Source organism: Falco peregrinus, chromosome 2, assembly GCF_023634155.1.
Source record: "Falco peregrinus isolate bFalPer1 chromosome 2, bFalPer1.pri, whole genome shotgun sequence".
Classification (NCBI taxonomy): domain Eukaryota; kingdom Metazoa; phylum Chordata; class Aves; order Falconiformes; family Falconidae; genus Falco; species Falco peregrinus.
Genome location: NC_073722.1, coordinates 18,673,452 through 18,691,362, shown reverse-complemented (window position 1 = coordinate 18,691,362; position 17,911 = coordinate 18,673,452). Strand labels below are relative to the sequence as shown.

The window sequence follows — 17,911 nt, the reverse complement described above, 5'->3', positions numbered from 1 at the left end:
GATAGCTTGGATACTTGCCATATTTTCTTCATGCAAAGTAAACCGAAAGGTGTTATTTAGGAGAAAACAAAACCAAAGCAATACCTTTGTTCTCCCTTCCAGCATCCAAAAATATTTTTTGAGCTAAGTTGATAAATGGCAGTTAAGAGCATATGTGTATATCAGGTTTAAGTACAAAGACCAATGACTGTGCATGATTCTAAACCTGGCAGGTTGTTTTCCTGCCAAACTGATTCTATGTTTATAATAAATCGAGGAAATCAATCGCTCTAATTTTTTCTGTAGCTTTCCTTTATCCCAGAGAAAACAGTTTTGTTCCTTCTTACGACAGAAGGAAAAATGCTGAATATAGTGTAGCATCTTTTAGAAGAAGAGATTAAATTAAATAGAATCACCTTATTTTGCTTAAAAAAATAAGAAGTGCAGTGTGTTCTGCTGTGTCATTGATTGCACACAGAGGCTGCTTAGTGGTTTGCACCTTTGATGGTGAATCTTATAAATACTAACTGTGCTAATATTTTGATTACCTTTTGAAAGATAATCATTAATGTTTTGATTACCCTTTATTCTCTTATAAAATGGCTACACTGGAGGAAAACTGTCTGAGGATCACAGGATTAAATGAAGTAAAATGTATTTATTGACCTCTGTTATTTCTCTCACAAACATTTGCATGTAATCTGAATTAGAGATGGATCCAAGCCATAGTATTCAGCATTTACCTCATAGATTTTGGAAAACTTCAGCCAAGTTTTTGTTTCTTTGAAATCAGCTCCTTTGCTGATTACATTGCAGCCTTTGAGTGCAATGACTGCTCACAATGAGGAGTAGATCTTCACGAGCGTTCAGCCCCGTTTGTGGCTAGGATTTCAAAGTTACTCAGCCTGCAGAGTTGCATGGAAAGCGTTCTGTCGAGGAACCATTTGGAAAGCTATGTCTTACTTTAGTGAGCATTGTTTAAGTGGGAGCTGAATCCTTTTAAAAGTCTGACTGCAGAAAGTGCTGGATATTTTAAAGTCTGGCCTTGGGCACTTTGAAAGAGCTGGTCTGTCTTGTACCGTGACCTGATACTGTAATATCTTCCATCAAATCATACAGAAACATTGTTGATTTTGTTGTTTTCTTAAAGCGATCACCAATGTTAAAACATGGGCACTGGACAGAGAAGTGTTTCAAAATATCATGAGAGTGACCGCACAAACAAGACAAGAGCAATACAGAAACTTCCTTAGAAGGTAAAAATAATGCATTTCTAATACTGGTTTGGGCTGCTCCTAAGGTGCACAACAGTACTGCACCTGTCTTAGAGAGAGGGAGAGGCACTCAATGCAAAGATCCTCAAAAGCCTGAATATTTACCTCTTGGGTTTTTTAGGATTCACAAAACTGTTTTTCCCATTTTGATTGTTTTTCTCCTGTATTACGTTAGGAAACAGTGATAGGTGCTTGAATGCTTTCAAGTAATGGAACAAATATACAGGAAGGATTACATGGCTAGATGTTAAAACAATATGTTAAATAAATCCTCCAACTAGAAGTTAATTTGCTGCTGGAGTAGATTAAGGAATATTCCTCATCCCTTGGAGACTTGAATATGAGAACTGCACATCTCAGTTTATGAACTAATTCCAACATAAATTACTAGGAAATCTGCAGAGTACAACAATGCTCTCTCCTGCAGGGAACACTGAGAGCTGTACAGTGCTTTTCCTTGGGAAGAAGGTCAAATTAGAGGTTTCAAACCATAGTTAGCTGATTTCCTATTTTCTGTCTTTAACAAAGAATGACCATTCTGTTACAGCTTCAAATTTAGATCTCAAGCCTGGCCATGCATAGAATGTCCTGTGTATTTTTGCATCCATCTCCATCTTTGATTCTATAAATACTTCTTTGCTGAGCCTGAGCAGCTAGAGACCTCTATGATTTCCTAACTTGTACAAGTCCAAGTGCTCCGGATGGGAAGTTTTTTCATTCTTACCAGCAAGTTCACCAAGTCATCACTGTAGTTGGAGTCTCTTTTAATGGCTGTCCAAGTAATACTGAAGTCTCTGCAGTGCATTTGAAAATACATTATTGGACTACTGTAATGTCTTGGGTTTGCAGTTAATGGCTTCTATATGACTGAATTTTGAAATTAGGCCATGTACCTGCTAGAGTTTTTTCCCCTGCTGAAATACAAAGTTGATTTACAAACTGACCAACATTTCCCACATTTCTAAGCTGCAAGTTGTGCGAATTCAATTTATCTAAGGAACAAGGTGAGAATGTTTGAACCTTACAAAGTTTAGCTAGTTGTAAAATGTGGTTGTACAAATGTATGGATGAGAAGAGATCATGAAAAAAGTGTTAATGATAACTACTTCCACCCCCCCCCCTCTTTTCCGGAAGTGTGTCCCTGCTCAAAAACTTACCTGAAGATAAATTAACCAAGATCATGGACTGCCTGGAGGTGGTAAGATCCTGTTAAGTTTTTCTAAATAGTATTCAGTAAGCTTTCAAAATAATAAAGATGAATAAAAAAGTACAAAACCAAAACAAAACCGAAAAAACAACTAAGCTTTTTTTTAACATGGCAGGTTTTTTGGAGTGGTCAGAGTGGAATTCCAGACTGGCAGCAAATAATAACATTTGGTGGCATAAGTTACACTTTTGGCATCAAAGGAGTCAAGCAAGTAGGTCAAGCAAGTAGATAAGAGGATCTATAATCTAGCCTTTATTAAAATAGATTAAGCACAAAGTTGCTGTCCAAGTCTCTTTTTTTTTTTTGGTAATCACGCTTTACCTGTTTGCAATGTGGATATGTAATACTTTCATATGCCTTGGACTACATAACACTGCAAAATATAAGGGAAAAAAGGCCTTAGGACTTCAACATACAAAACCATCAAAACATCTGTGTCTTAGGGCTCATCTGCCAGCAGCCTTTGGAGGTAAAGGCTTGGTATATAGTCATAGCTGTGACACTTTCCAAAAGCAGTGGTAACAATCCTTTTTGTATAGGGAAAGTCTGTAGGAACTCCAGTCTTGGAAGAGTTCTGCAGATGGAGAACAAATGTTCCTCAGGAAACAGCCTGGGTCCCAACAAGTTGGAAGAGGCAGGTAGAGTGATGCATGGCCATAGCACAAGGAGATGAGACAGATCATGGTGCCAATTATGCAAAACAGCAAATGGCCTTAGCACACAGTATCCTAAGTAGTGAGTCTTTTTTTTGTGGGATTCCTGGCAATGGAGAACTTTTAGGAAATGCTTGGAGAATGGAAGAAAAGATGGTTATTTATGAGGAACAGATCACAAAGCTGAAGGTTAACATGGAAAAAATGCTTGATTGAAAGTTGAACAATTAGGTAATAAAGGCAGGGTTCCTTAGCAGACACAGAGAAGTTGGTGCTTTGGTGGCTTGCAATTGATGATTTGGGCATTCCCACTGAGGTGCCAAGCCCAAAATGACTTATGGAAATGGGATTTTGATTTAGAACTCTTTTAAGAGCTTTTGATTTTTTTTTCTACCTCATTTCTCCCTGCTTCATAGGGATGATACCAGTGTTAGTATTTTTTTTTAACAAATAACGCATTGCTGCATTAAAATACATTACAGATTGGCCACCATGCCTTATATAGTAGAATGCTTGCATATTATTATGGAGTGCAACATATGCAGGAGATAGGAAGTTAAACATCAATTGAACACCCAGATGTGTTAAGAACTCTGCATAGTTATCAGAATTTTCAAAGAGGCTAATGATGTATTGGTCAATATTGTCTCTCCCCGTGGCCCCCTGCCCCCCAACAGGAGTACTATGACAAGGGAGATTATGTTATTCGGGAAGGAGAAGAGGGAAATACTTTCTTCATAATAGCAAAAGGAAAGGTAAGGTATAATAAATCTAACTTATAAAGTAACATATAAAAACACCTGTATTTCAAAAGCTACTTTGAGGGATGTGGTCTTCAGTAAAATCTGTGCAGAGAGTTTTTGAGGATGCTGTTAAGTTCACAGTACTGTGATAAAAGCCTGAAGCAGCATTCTGGAGACTTATGGAGCCTAATTTTCATTCACAATGAACCCATGTTATACTGTTCTCATTACAATGTAATTAAAGTATGTCCTGAAGTCTCTTGACACTGTAGTAGAGATATAAAGTCAATTTTTTTTGTAAATTAGGTTTGATCCTATGTCTTCTCCTGGATGTTTCAATATCTGATGGGCAAAACGTAGGCTTGTGAAATATCTAAGAAATAATGGAGTCCTAGGTTTAATGGAGAATGGCTTTCTTGGTGACTCAGGGTCTATTCCTTTCATTTGTTAGTCCCAGAGGAGTAAAGCAGCAGCTTTTACCATTCAGCTGTTACATTGGAGGCTGACACAGGACTCTAAAGAACCAAATCAGGAGAATTTTCTTCAATAAACTTCCCTAGGGGTTTCAAGTTTCCAAAATGTGTCTATGTCTGAAGATATTCTGGTTTGTTTTTTGCTAAAGGGTGTGGGCAGCAGCAGAATGTGTGCTACTGTGAAAGCGGTTTCATGAGGGGGGAGATGTTAATTAATGTTTCTGGAGGTTATCTGTTTAGCTGAGAAGACAGCTCATTTGATGCCTGCACACGAAGTATTTTTCAGTTTTTCATTAGAATGCCATTTATTTTGCTCTGTTTTAAAAGGTGTGAGGGGGGAAATGTTGGGGGGTGGGCATTAATGAGCATATTCATTTTTCCGTCTCGGCAAAAATCGGAGGTGTCAGGGAATGTCTAAATGGTTTTGATCTTTCAGAGGAGGGAGTAAAATTACATGTATTTATAACTCTTTCTGCAGCATTATGAGTTTAAGACATTTATGAAATAGAAAAGAATGGGAAACCATGCAATACTTTGAAACTCTACCTTGCTAAATTTTGGTTCCTGTATTTTCCAGGTGATAGTTACCCAGAGTACTGCAGATCACTCACAGCCTCAGCTGATTAAAAATCTACAAAAAGGAGATTACTTTGGAGAAAAGGCTCTCATTAGGTTAGTCTGCATTGTCTTGATTCACAATGTATAGTATTTCAGTTGACCTATCACTATGTGTTGGATTATACAACTCATGGCTGTTTTGAATATAATCTTTGTTTTGATTGTAAAGTCAGCAGATGCAGGCAATGGCCGAATTTGTCGTAATGTTTTGGGTTTTGCAGAAAGAATTTGAAAGTATATACTGTCACCTACCCTTGGTTTTCATTGAAAAAATCAAGCGCTGGCCCTCTCTGCATTGTTGCTTATTGTTTATATTTCAGTAAAAGCTGTGATGAAGAATGCTGTCAGGCTCTGTATGACTCCTAGCATGGATAAGTTCCATCATTACTGGACTTAACTGTTGTTTCTGTGCCAGTGCTCATGACAGTAAGCAACAGGGAAAACAAGTGCACACCAGATATGACCTGTGAGCCAAACAGTTCATATAACACATGTTTATGGGGTGGGTAGGGATTGTTTGGCCTCTGGAATATTTTCTACCTGAGGATCATTTCAGAAATAAGTAGCAAATCCTGATGAAATGCTAATTATGTTTCATCCTAATTTCTTGGAAGGTTGCTAAAGGAAGTCAGGATCAAAACCCTATTGAAACTGGAAAAAATACTGTGCTAGGCAATAATAATGACTAGTAAAATGCTATAATTTTGTGTTTGGTTCAGCAATATTAGTCCAGATACAGGCTGCAGAGGCCTTCAAGGAGTTTCACCTATAGCAGCTGTGACCCTCCATTAGTACAGTGTGAGGTGCTTTGAGGATATTGATATGCTTCTGAATTCTTCTAATCTGTTTCAATTCTTAGTGATGATGTCAGATCCGCAAACGTTATTGCAGATGAATACGACGTGGAGTGCCTTGTTATAGACAGAGAGTAAGTACAACGCTACAGTGTAATGAAAGATTTACATCCTCTTTTCAGTAGGTTAACAGTAAGATGTGACTTCACTGTAGGCACAATTGCAATGTTTTCTTAAGTGCACGAGTGGTTATGCTAAAAATACCCTGAGCTAAAAGCATGCTTTAGACAAAGACCTAGAGAGGCTCACAGAAGCTGCAGGAGCACAGAAGCTTAAGAGTAGTTCAGTTACTCTTTTCTTTCTCTCTTTGTGGTGGTGATGTTTCATATTTATTAAGTGCTATTCATTGGCTTAGGGAACAAGAAAATCCCCTGTGTGTCCCTCCTCTACCTCCATCCCTATCAGTCAGCTGGCCATCTTCAGTAAGTATCAGCCCACTGTCTCCTTCAGACCTCCTTTTGCTATTGACAACCTGACACGGATGTGAAAGTACTTGAGCGCATCCAGAAGAGGGTAACGCAGCTGGTGGAAGGGCTGAAGACATGTCCTGTGAGGAACAGCTGAGGACTTTGGTTTTGTCCAGTTTGGAGCAAAGGGGGCTGAGGGGTGACCTCATTGCCCTCTCCAGATTCCTGAGGAGGGGAAGTGGAGAGGCAGGTGCTGAGCATTTCTCCCTGGGATCCAATGATAGGACGTGTGGGAATGGTTCGAAGCTGCATCTGAGGAGGTTTAGACTGGACATTGGGAAGCATTTCTTTACTGAGAGCGTGGTCAAACACTGGAACAGGCTTCCTGGGGGGGTGGGTGATGCCCCAGGCCTGTCAGTGTTTCAGAGGCGTTTGGACCATTCCCCTAATAACATGCTTTAACTTTTGGTCGGCACTGAAGTGGTCAGGCACTTGGACTGGATGATTGTTGTAGGTCCCTTCCAACTGACATAGTCTTTTCTAAGTCTGTTCTTTCCACAGTGCTGTTGCTTACCTGTGAAATAGGAAAAGTGGTCTCAATCGCTTTGGCACTGCGTACCAAGGATTCTGTCCTCTGGGACAGAAGGACTGATAGCCTGGACTCATGCCAAGCTGGTTCCTGTGATAGGGATGGTGGAACCACACTTAATAGCCATAGTGCACTTGGGAAACAATTTGGAGCAGGCCAGGTGTACTTTATTTAAACATAACATGAAATGACCTGACCAGGTCAGGCACCATGTCCCCCTACCCTCTGGCAAAGTCTGGTACTTCAGCTGGTTACTGATTCTCCAAAGCTCTTAAAATTTGTACTCTCAAAGCGATAGTGTAAAGCTCAGTCTGGGTCATGACTTAAGAGACAATGTAAAGCCTTGGTGCAGCAGCACAAATAATGGTTTCTTTCTCTTTCCATTGTACGGCCGAGTAGTTTATACCATTTCATTCATGTTTTTAGGACATTTAACCAAACTGTTGGAACTTACGAGGAGCTTCAAACTTACCTCGAAGGTTATGTGGCTAATCTGGCGCAGGCTGATGAAAAGCGACATGCAAAGTAAGTTGGATCATTTGTTAGGCACATCTTCAGTAGGTAATCATAAAAAAGGGTGTAGATATGTAAGTAAAATCATGGGTGGTAGTTAATGGAGATGGGCCCCTAGAAATGATAGCAATCACTATAATAAAACTGTCTGGATATGCTTATGGAGTCCAAGGATTTTTTTTCTGAAACAAAAATTACATAGAATCTCAGTATATTGACTTGCAACCAAGAATTCACTCTGTCCCAAGAAAACTGAGCATAGAAAAGCAGGGAAAGTGTGCTCATATAATTTTTTGGGTTCTGGTGGTAAATTCTTTGACTGGTAAAACCCCTAAAGCCAACTTTAACCCCTAATTGAGTTAATGAAACTGTATAACTGTACAAAAGAAATAGTTTATTTTGAATGTTTCAGTGTAGCACTGCTACTATTAAAGAGTTTGCTTTTAGCTGTGAACTGCATTATTACTTTATCTGACTGATTTCAGCCTAAGCACTATTGGAAGATTAGCAGAGTATGTTTTCTTGTTTAGAAAAATAGCTGCATTTTTATTTCTGAACATGCTACTGGAAATGGTACACAGCCCCTTCAGAAATTGGTTCTCCAACTTGGAGTGCCTAAAGTTTTGCAGCTGACTGCATAATAAGTAGCCTCATCATGGATCAGCTCTTGATAAAAATACCATTGATTATACTCACTGAATTTCAGTAGTATTTCACTTTTAATTTACTTCCATAGGATATCCAGAAAGAAGGTGCTTCTGCATAAAATAAAGATTCTGTTAGGAAATAAGAAGGCTTTTCTTTAACTTTTTTATAGGGATATTAGAGTACTGTGATACAGTTTGCTGGCAAGGAAAGCACTAACCAATGTTAATTTCCTTAATGCAGAGGAAGATCCTTCTGTGGACAGTTGACCAAAGAGGTGTCTTTGGAGATGATAGAGCTGAAGGAGAAAGTATCCCAGTTCCCTCCTTCCCCATTCCAGAATTTAGAAGTTGTCACAACTCTGGGTGTTGGTGGGTTCGGAAGGGTTGAGCTTGTAAGAGTTTGTTTTAAACATCCTCAAGTAGTTCTGTGTCTCAGATGATTGATTTAACTGCTGAATATGGAAGATTTTAATATTCTGCATGCTTGTGCCTCTCATGCAGAGGTAATTCTATATAAAGTAATGCATAGTTAAAAAATATTTTCAGAGCTTGGCTATTCAAAGAAAAAAATCCATTCTTGTGTGCCTTTATCTCCTGCTGTTAAGAAATATCTTCCTGGTCACTAGACATATATTAATCTGTTTATCCATGTGGAGTTTACAGATGTGCCTACCTGCATTGTGTTCCCTGAATTGTAGGCCTTTTCCCAAGATGCTGCCTGGATCTAAGCTAATCTCCAGCATCACATAGTCTGTGTTGCTAGAACTGCTTCGGTATGCCCCACAGCAACTATAACCAGTATGATCTAGCTCTGATCTGTGTTGACTCTGATATTTCCAACAACTTGTAATGTCCCTTTTGAGTCATATTCAGTAGCATGAGCAGCTGTGTTTCTGGGATGCAAAGAGCCTCATTAGACTAAAGTCTTAAATTCCGCTCTCCTCTGGCTGAGTAGCAAACATCTGAAAAAAGATGTGAAGGCTTCTTGTGCAGGCTGCTGAAGGTAATGGTAAATTAAAGGAGACTATGTGATTTTAGTGAAGTCAATAATCCTCTACAGTACTTAGACCATCAATTGTTTTATTCCAATTCATGCTTCACAAAACAGATTTCCACACTGGTTGACTGCCAGCTTGGATGTTGTACAGCATCACCTGAACAATAAGCTGAAAACTGAATTCTCAGCCAGCTGTAGAACACCCATAGCTGCTTCCTTGTTTTCCTGGAAGCCCTGTTTTAACTTCCATCTTTTTATTGCATATTGGATAATAATTCAGTTAATGCAAAACCGTTCTTCATAAACTGCCTCTGCTTTTTGTTCTTTTGTATTATGCTAGTCTTTAGAAATCTTAAATTGAAATTAGGACCCATTGTGGTATAAACTCGTTGTAACATGGAGTACCTATCCAAACTGCTGCCATTTTGTATACATAAAATGAACACAGGGAATGTTTCTTTTCATTTTACAAATGAGGACTGGGACACTAAAAAGATCTGATGCTTGACTTAAAATCATACAGAACAGTTCTGCAGAAAATCTGGAATTTGTCCCTCATGACAGTCATCAATTTCAGTCCTGTGCTGTGTTGAAAAAGATGGGTATCAGTGTACCTCTTGAGAACACACTGGTAAAATGTCCTTTCTTTGGCTAGCAGAACTCATCATTTTTATTCCCAGGTTAAAGTGAAAAATGAGAACATGGCTTTTGCTATGAAGTGTATAAAGAAGAAACACGTAGTGGACACCAAACAACAAGAGCATATCTATTCTGAGAAGAAGATCCTTGAGCAGATATGTTCTCCATTCATTGTAAAGTAAGTTGACCATAAGGTTTCCTGGAAAATCGACCCCCAGTTGACCCACTGGACAGCATTATTATAATGAGGTTTGGCATATATGAGTTCTGGAGAAAATACATTGCAAGTCTTGTACTTTATTTTGCTTTTCCTAAATTGCTGCTGTTTGTCTCCGCAGACTATATCGCACATTCAAAGATAGTAAGTATGTATACATGCTACTGGAGGCTTGCCTTGGAGGGGAATTGTGGAGCTTGCTGAGAGACAGGTAACAGCAAATGAAGCAGAACTTTGTCCTTTAAAATCACCAGTCAGCTCCATATGTCTGCTGAGAAGGTTTTCTACTCAAGGGCTGGCCCATGAAAAGACGTTTGGTTCAGTTTTCAACCGCATGAGTGATGTACTGAATGTCAGTGCAAAAAAGTTGTCAATATTCTGGGTGTTATATGTTATCTGGTTAATAAGCAAGGCAGTTTTAGAAGTTAATGTCTGCAAGGATAGTGATTATTTTTGTTACAGAGGCAGCTTTGATGAAGTCACTACCAAGTTCTGTGTTGGGTGTGTGACAGAGGCTTTTGACTATCTACATCACATAGGAATTATCTACAGAGACTTGAAGCCAGAAAATTTAATTTTGGATGCTGAAGGATATATAAAACTGGTAAGATGTAATCCTTTTATAACATTATCCTTTTGCGCCTGTATCCTGTTTCCTTGCAGGGGGGAGATAAATAGGCAGCATGTAATTATAGTACCAGAATCCCAGAGTTTAATAACCCTTATGCTTAGTAGAAAAGAGGACAGGCTACTCATTGCACACTGAGAAACAAAGGCATTACAAGCCACAGACAGACCCAGGATTTACAGCCTCTGGGGAGCTCTTGCCACAGCACAGGTAGCAAAAATAATTTCTCCCAGCAGCCAATCTTAATGTAAAGGTAGGAACCACATTCCTCAGGTGCAGAATTACCTCCCTGTCCAGCCTCACACGATCACAGGTTCACATTATCTCTGTAGAGAGGGAACACAATAAAGAGCTCCTGCCATACTTGACTGTGACCATGAAAAGTGCAAAGATAATACCCTTCAAAGCGCTTGAAATACCCACTCTGAGGACAATGAGCAATCCACCTTTTTCCATAGGCTGTAAATATTGTGCCCTCAAGGAAAGCATGGTTGTTCTGTCCGAAAGGAAAATAAATGGCCCTGTTCTATAACATTTGGTAATCCAGTGGAATTAATTCTTTCTCCTTCACGACACCACTGTGTAATTGTTTTAGCTGTAAATTGGCAACTCTGAGATCTTTGCAGGAGTTGAGGAAGCAGTTAAGACCTTAAGGCTTCCCAGTGCTAAACGCCTTTGCATTATGCATCATACGTTGATTTTGATCAGGTTGATTTTGGATTTGCAAAGAAGATTGGATCAGGGCAGAAAACCTGGACGTTTTGTGGAACCCCTGAGTATGTTGCTCCTGAAGTCATTCTGAGTAAAGGTCATGACTTCAGTGTGGATTTTTGGTCCCTTGGGATTCTTGTGTATGAACTCCTTACTGGCAGGTGAGTGCTTCCTACTCCCAAGTCCTTACTTTGCTTGTTTTTAGAAACATTTTCAACGTTATTTTTAAAATAAACAGTTTGGGGGGGTTTCCCGTCAGTAAACAGGAATGACTTGCAAAACAATACTGGTTTTTGCCTCTTGTGCATGTCTTATCTTCCACCATTTCAGAAATGCCATAGACAAAGTGTGGGCCACATTTTCGATTCTGGTTTATCCATCCATGGAAAGGGCCAGATACCGGCTCTGAGTGGCTGGTGTAGAGCTCCTTTAACTGATGGTGATGTTCCCTCTGAGGCACAGCTGACAACAGACTGTTCTTTTGCCCTTTAGTGGGTGACAGGATACAGTGGGGTGGGTGAACTGTAAGCAGTCCCTGTTCTTTACCTCCGTGCATACTTCGTGACAGCTCTTTGTGTATGTTCAGTGGTAGTACAAGGAAGCTTCACTGAGTTAGGCTGGAGGCAGAGCTAGCTTAGAGGGACACGTATGATCATGTGTTTTCCCTGGTTCCTACAGGTAGCTAGCTTCTCAGCTTCAAACCTTTCTAGTATCTTAAACAGACTGAAAGGCTGTGAAACGAGGAAGGTGGGGTTTTTTCCATGTTCTCAAATATTTGCTTTGATAAGAAATGAACACATCTGCTCTTGCCAGCCAGTCCATTTATCAGCATTGCTTTCTTTTTCTAGCCCACCATTCTCTGGAGCTGATCAAATGATGACATATAATTTGATTCTCAAAGGCATTGAAAAGCTGGATTTTCCTAAAATAATAACAAGGCGGCCTGAGGATTTGATCCGCAGACTCTGCAGGTAGGAGGGGCAGTTTGTGGCAAAGCCTGGGTGTAGGTAGATGTAGCTACTTAAGATCCAGACTAGAGTGTTGAATTCCAGACAACTTAATTTAAAATTGTTATGCCTAGCATGGTCTGTTCTGATTATATTCAGGACACATGCATGCCTCTGAGTGTGTGTCACACCTCTGAGTCTGCAGAGGTACCATCTAGAAATGCAGGCTCTGGGCGTTCTCTGTAGCTGCGAATTTTTTCTGAATGTTAGGGAAAACTTACTAAGTGTGGGCTGAGGAAAGAGCTAAAGAATTTAATTTTATTATGAAGTGCAGTGTTTTAAAAAATGCTTCCAAAATTACTTAGGCACATAGCTCCTAGCGAAAGCATAGGGCACCTACAGACTGACTTAAGGCCACTTGAAAATGTGCAAAAAAGCGGTATTTCAAAAGGACCGGCACAACTCGGAAGCATTAGTGCACAATGACATGCACAGCCGCTGCCTGGTGACACTGCTGACTTGGAACCTCCCAGTGCCAGTGGGATTTCATTAGATCGTGTTTGTGCAGTAGGATTGAAAGGATCTTTGTAGCTGCAAATTTTGATCTGCCTCCTTTCGTAACTACTACCCAGACCTGTGGCCAAGAAAAAAATTGGTGTGCAACTAAAATTCAACCAGTTGATTTCCCTCTGCTGCTTCTCGCAGCAGTGACACTGGTTTGGCTTCCTGGAAGGGTTTTGCTGTCCTCAAAAGAAAGGAACAGTAACACCTCATCACGCCTCCTTATAAGACCACATGATGTATGCAAGCTCCATCCCTGTATAACCGATAACTGGAAGCAGTTAGACCTATAAATACTCTTCGAAAAAAAAAAAGAATATTTTAAAAATTCTCATCCTTATTCTTTTTCTCTTTTTTTAAGGCAAAACCCTACAGAAAGATTAGGCAATCTGAGGAATGGAATTAATGACATCAAGAAGCACAGGTAAGTGAAGGAGACTGCCAGTAAGAAATCGGGTTTTAATTTGAAAATAATCTTAGTATTTTAGAACCTGGTCCAGTAAACCCATAAAACTCCAGGCACTTCAAGGCAGATTGCATAAGGGAGATCTCTGTTGCTATTGAGTATATTTGCAACTATAGCAAGCAACGATATAAACATAAATCCTCAGCAAGATTATCTAGAAACATCCTGTTGTTTACTGGTTTCGTCACAGGTTGCTAATGTACGAGTTAAATTCGATTCTCAAGAAATCAATGCCAGTTCAGCATCTGCCTTTCAGACCTCCCCTTAAACAGTCGTTTTTTAAGAATGGTAGTTAAGAGCTCCGAAGCAATATTAGGGTTTTGTCCTCTTTCTTCTGATGAAGAAAGTCCTCTGTGGATTAAATATTTCCTGCTTTTTCTTTTTATCTAAGCCCAGCGGTTTGTGCTTGGAAAAAGAAGTGCTTTGGGTTTTCTGCTTGTCTCCCTTTTCTCATGTGGTTCAAAGAGGATGGGATTCCAAGGGGACGCACACATCTTTGCGTGACTGTGCTTATGCATGTATTAACCTGCCTGTCACTTGGGCACTTCTATGCGGAGGCGATGCAATGTGTCTGGTAGTCCTGAAGCTCCCCCTGCTACTGCTCCCTTGTATGGCAATGACAGGCTCAGGGCTCCTCCTTCTAACTGCTGTGTTGTCACACGGACAGAGGTCGTCATGAAAAAATGTCTTACAGCCCTTGTTCACGTGTTTTTCAGCTGTTAATAGTATAATGACAGAAAACAGCCTGGCTTTCTCTCTTGGTCTCTCCCCATCTGTCTCTCATTTCTTTTTATCAGATGGTTGAGTGGTTTTAACTGGGATGGTCTGAAAGTGAGGAAATTAGCATCACCTTTAAAAAGAGAGGTATTGAATTTGACTTTTGCTGTTGTAGTGCTTTACTAATACAAAGGTGCTTGGCTACAATGAAACAGGACAAGAGTGAAATTTCCCAAAGATGCATTTGAATTGGTGAAAACAGAATGAAAGAAAGAGAGACTGCAAGTAATACATAACTTAATAATGGAAATATTATACTGCCTGTGTACTTTGCATTAGATTTTCACCATTAGTAGAATAAATGGTGTTCAGTCAGAAATGAATACTGAAAAACTGTATTTTCCTTGGTAATGAGCACATTATTAAGATGCACTGTTCACATTACTGTGTGGAGTATAAATTCCTGTATTCTCTTACTATTGAGTTACAGCACATCCTTGAACAGGCTTCCTGTTTTAAACAGCCCATTTCTCTGCCCTAAAATGAAAAAAGATTAAGGGTAAAGAATTTGAACTCTCTTGAATTCAGTTTGAAACAAAAAATAATTCTGAGTTCTGCTTTAGTAGCTACCCCACGAGTGTAGATTTGGTCTTAAACGAATTTGAATCAACATTGTACACAGTGTGGCCCAGGTTTTTTTACTGACTTTGTAGGGCTTTGGGTGAAATCTAGGATTTTATAGTATTTGGGGAGTGTTTTCATATAAGGAGGCTAATGCCATTGTTCTGTTTTACATTTTAATTACTGGAGGTTTGTCTTTTAATGAACAAGGAATTCCATCCATTGAAAGAAGTAATCCATATCATGCTAGCCTTTCATTCCTCCACTGGTAGCAATAAAAATGATGCATAATAAATGGAGACTATTTTCAAAAGGTACCTTCTGAAACAACCATTTGTTTGTGTTTTTAATGTCCTAGTTATCTGGACCAACTGATTACAGCTACTTTGACAGCTATCCACCTGAAGAGGGAACCCCTCCAGATGAACTTTCAGGCTGGGACAAGGATTTCTGATACTTTTTTCTTCCAGGACATTCATAGAGACTCATAGGCATCAATCCTAAACCTGCTCTCTTTTCCTGCTTAAAATCAAATTACGCAAGGTTTGTGACAAACACAGTGTTCCTTAAAGGACAGAAGACAGTACAGCAACCAGAACTTGTTTGGATAATGCACCAAGATGTGTGCATCTCTATTACAAGAGCATGCATTCCATCAGCAGATGTAACCTGAAGGGGTTTTGATAATGTCTCTACGAACATTTTCAGACACTAGGGATCAGATGTATGGTCTTGCTGTTGGAAACATCACTAGCTAGTATTTTGATATTAATAAGGTTGCCATGTTTTTATTTTGAACAGAGAGGATGAGTATTGAAGACCCAATAACTCAGTGATATTTGTCAACAGCTGACACTATAGGCATTTATTTTCCATTTTATCTTCAGTCCGCTGTGTGTTTCACTTTTTCTCATAATAGCCAGTATTACCTTGATCTAGAAGCGTGTACAAAAGAGACTTTTACTGAAAGGTTGATTTGATCTGATGCTGCAGGAAACAGGGTATCACTGTGGAAGCTGCCTCTCTGTCAGTCTAGTTTTGCACAGGTTGAATATGTGGAACAGGGTATAACAGGTCAAATGAAAATCCAGTAAGAAACAATGTATATACATCATACAAGTTGCCTGGAGAAGCAGACTGTGGTATGTATTTGCTGTACTGCTTCAAAGCGTCATGTCCTTTTCTTAAAATATTTTGCTTTTACATAGTGGAAAGATAAAATAGATGGATAAAAAAAGAGGACAAAAAGCATTTACCTTGCAGGAAAAAAAAATGTAAGTACAGAATCATATTTTTTGCTTTAAGTATATTTTCAGATTGCTTTCATTGGTATTTTACTGAAAGGCTGCATCTGTTCACATCAGTGCTAAAACTCCCACCCATTGCAATGTTCCAGGTGGTATCACTAGATATGAACTTACCAGTTCAAATCGTATTTCATCAGATACCTTGTTGATATACACGAGTTCTGCTTATATAGGAGGGGAGAATAAGAGAGCAAAAACGTGATTTTTTTTTTTTTCTTGTTGAACTAATTCATTCTATTAATGAATCAGTTTAAATATTCTGTTTTCTTTTGACCACCTTCCCTTCTCTCTAAAGGCTACTAATGAGGTTTAGTAAGGCAAGAAATTCCAAGCTCCTGTCAAAAAAACCCATAAAAATATAATTGTGATTTGTAGCCCAATTTTTTAAGCTCTGTCTTCACCTACTTTGGTACAAGTAAGCAAATTGCTAACAAGAACCGTCAAACAGCCTGAGCGAGGGAGTCCAGCAAGCAGCTAAGATAAGAGGCTGGAGCACGTGCCCCGTGAGGGACGGCTGAGACCTGAGCTTGTTCAGCCTGGAGCAGGGCAGGCTTTGTGGGGCCCTTAGAGCAGCCTCCCAGTGCCTACAGGGAGGTCACTGGGGAGACAGAGACGGGCCCTTTATGGAGCTGCACAGGAAACAGGGATCATAAACTGGAACAGGAGAGGTGCTGACTTGACAAGAGGAAGGCAAGTGTTTCCCCAGTAAAGCAGGATCCCAGACAGGTTCTGCAATTTCCTTCTCTGCAGGTTTTCAAGACAGGACCAGACAGAGCCTTGAGCAACCAAATCTGAATTCAGTGTTGGCCCTGCTTTGAGCAGGTTGGACTAGAGACCTCCCAAGGCCCACCCCAGTCTGAGTGATTCTGTGATTCTAGGAATTGGTTTTCTGTCAACTGTTTTGTATAATCAGAATACAGCACAATGCATGTTCCCGTATGAGTTTATATATGCCTGGGCTTTGCCACTTAACCTTTAAAGTGTTAGAACAGGGGAATTAGTTTGAAATGTTGATTGGATAAGTGCAGTTGAATGTTGTACCTTCATGGTTTATACAGAAACATTCTGTTGATCTGTTATGAACCACAACTACTGTAGAAACAAGGATGTTCCTGGGTGTCATGCTGGGCTTATGGGTTCGATGCATCTGCAACCCCTGCTAGGACTTGTTTCAGCTCCCGCTGAGGCAAAATCCAATCAAAATTTTTATATTGAAGCTGCCACAGCACACTGCATGTCACATGCTGGATGGAAAACCTCCCAGGCAACTTGTGATGTGTGCTCAGGGTTTAGTTACCCACAACTGCTGGTTAGAATTCCTAGCTGCTGGTCATGGCTTATCCAAAAGTTCCATGGTTACAATTATTTTTTACTGCTGGGTAGGCATTGCTTTGACAGCAAATCAATTTAAATATTTTATATAGCATTCAGTCCAAATAAAGGCAGTAGAGTATTTTCCATTTAATTGAATGAAGATTAGATTGAGCCCTTGGAGGAAGACACTAAATGTTTAACGGGTTTTGTTTCCCTGCTTGGTTGTAAACTACTGTAGAAACTGGCAGCCAGCAAAGCCTGTGCCAAACAGTGGTAAGCACACACAGCCAGAGAGCGTGGGGGAGAGGCTGTAAGCTGGGACTGTAGATGCTTTAGACACTTGTGACTAACTGTTTAGCAATACCAAAGACCAGATTTTCTTTTCAGGATTTAGACAAGCACTAGGTATTAGATATGTGTGTCTTTGTCTTTCTCTCATAAATATTTTTATTACAGTCAAAATAATATTGCAGCAAGTTTTATAAAAAGCTTTTGAATGTATTTTTCCATTGTATTTATAGGTAGTTTTCTTCTATACATATATAAATATAAATTATATATATATATGATTTTTAAGTGAGGAAATCGCCATATGGTAAGTTTGGTGCAGTTAGCATTGTCTGTGCAACTGTAGAATGTTTTCTTTATAAAGCTTGTTTAACTTGCAGTGTGTGCAAATAAAGTAAGCTTACAGTGCAATGGGCAGGACATAATTTTTTTACAATCACGTTCCATGCAGCAGTCCAGATTCTTAGCCCTGAATTAAACTTCTTGTCCACATGATTCAGAAGACAGAAGCAGAAAAAGACTACCCTGAAAAGTTACTGAT

General features: G+C 39.5%; 1 protein-coding gene across 2 annotated transcripts in view; it reads left to right on the top strand.

The window, feature by feature from the left end:
- Positions 1 to 17,851, top strand: part of PRKG2 (protein kinase cGMP-dependent 2) — a 33,515-nt gene extending 15,664 nt beyond the window's left edge. The window contains exons 5-19 of one of the 2 annotated variants that reach the window (XM_055795741.1): positions 1,130 to 1,235; positions 2,388 to 2,451; positions 3,791 to 3,868; positions 4,907 to 5,001; positions 5,807 to 5,875; positions 7,224 to 7,322; positions 8,199 to 8,349; positions 9,635 to 9,771; positions 9,932 to 10,021; positions 10,273 to 10,414; positions 11,147 to 11,310; positions 11,998 to 12,120; positions 13,019 to 13,081; positions 13,921 to 13,987; positions 14,820 to 17,851. In XM_055795741.1, the coding sequence (XP_055651716.1) occupies positions 1,130 to 1,235; positions 2,388 to 2,451; positions 3,791 to 3,868; positions 4,907 to 5,001; positions 5,807 to 5,875; positions 7,224 to 7,322; positions 8,199 to 8,349; positions 9,635 to 9,771; positions 9,932 to 10,021; positions 10,273 to 10,414; positions 11,147 to 11,310; positions 11,998 to 12,120; positions 13,019 to 13,081; positions 13,921 to 13,987; positions 14,820 to 14,915 (1,544 nt within the window). In that variant the 3' untranslated portion in view covers positions 14,916 to 17,851. The remainder of the gene's footprint in view (positions 1 to 1,129; positions 1,236 to 2,387; positions 2,452 to 3,790; positions 3,869 to 4,906; positions 5,002 to 5,806; positions 5,876 to 7,223; positions 7,323 to 8,198; positions 8,350 to 9,634; positions 9,772 to 9,931; positions 10,022 to 10,272; positions 10,415 to 11,146; positions 11,311 to 11,997; positions 12,121 to 13,018; positions 13,082 to 13,920; positions 13,988 to 14,819) is intronic. The other variant, XM_055795742.1, reaches the window with a different exon arrangement.
- Positions 17,852 to 17,911: the final 60 nt, after the last annotated feature.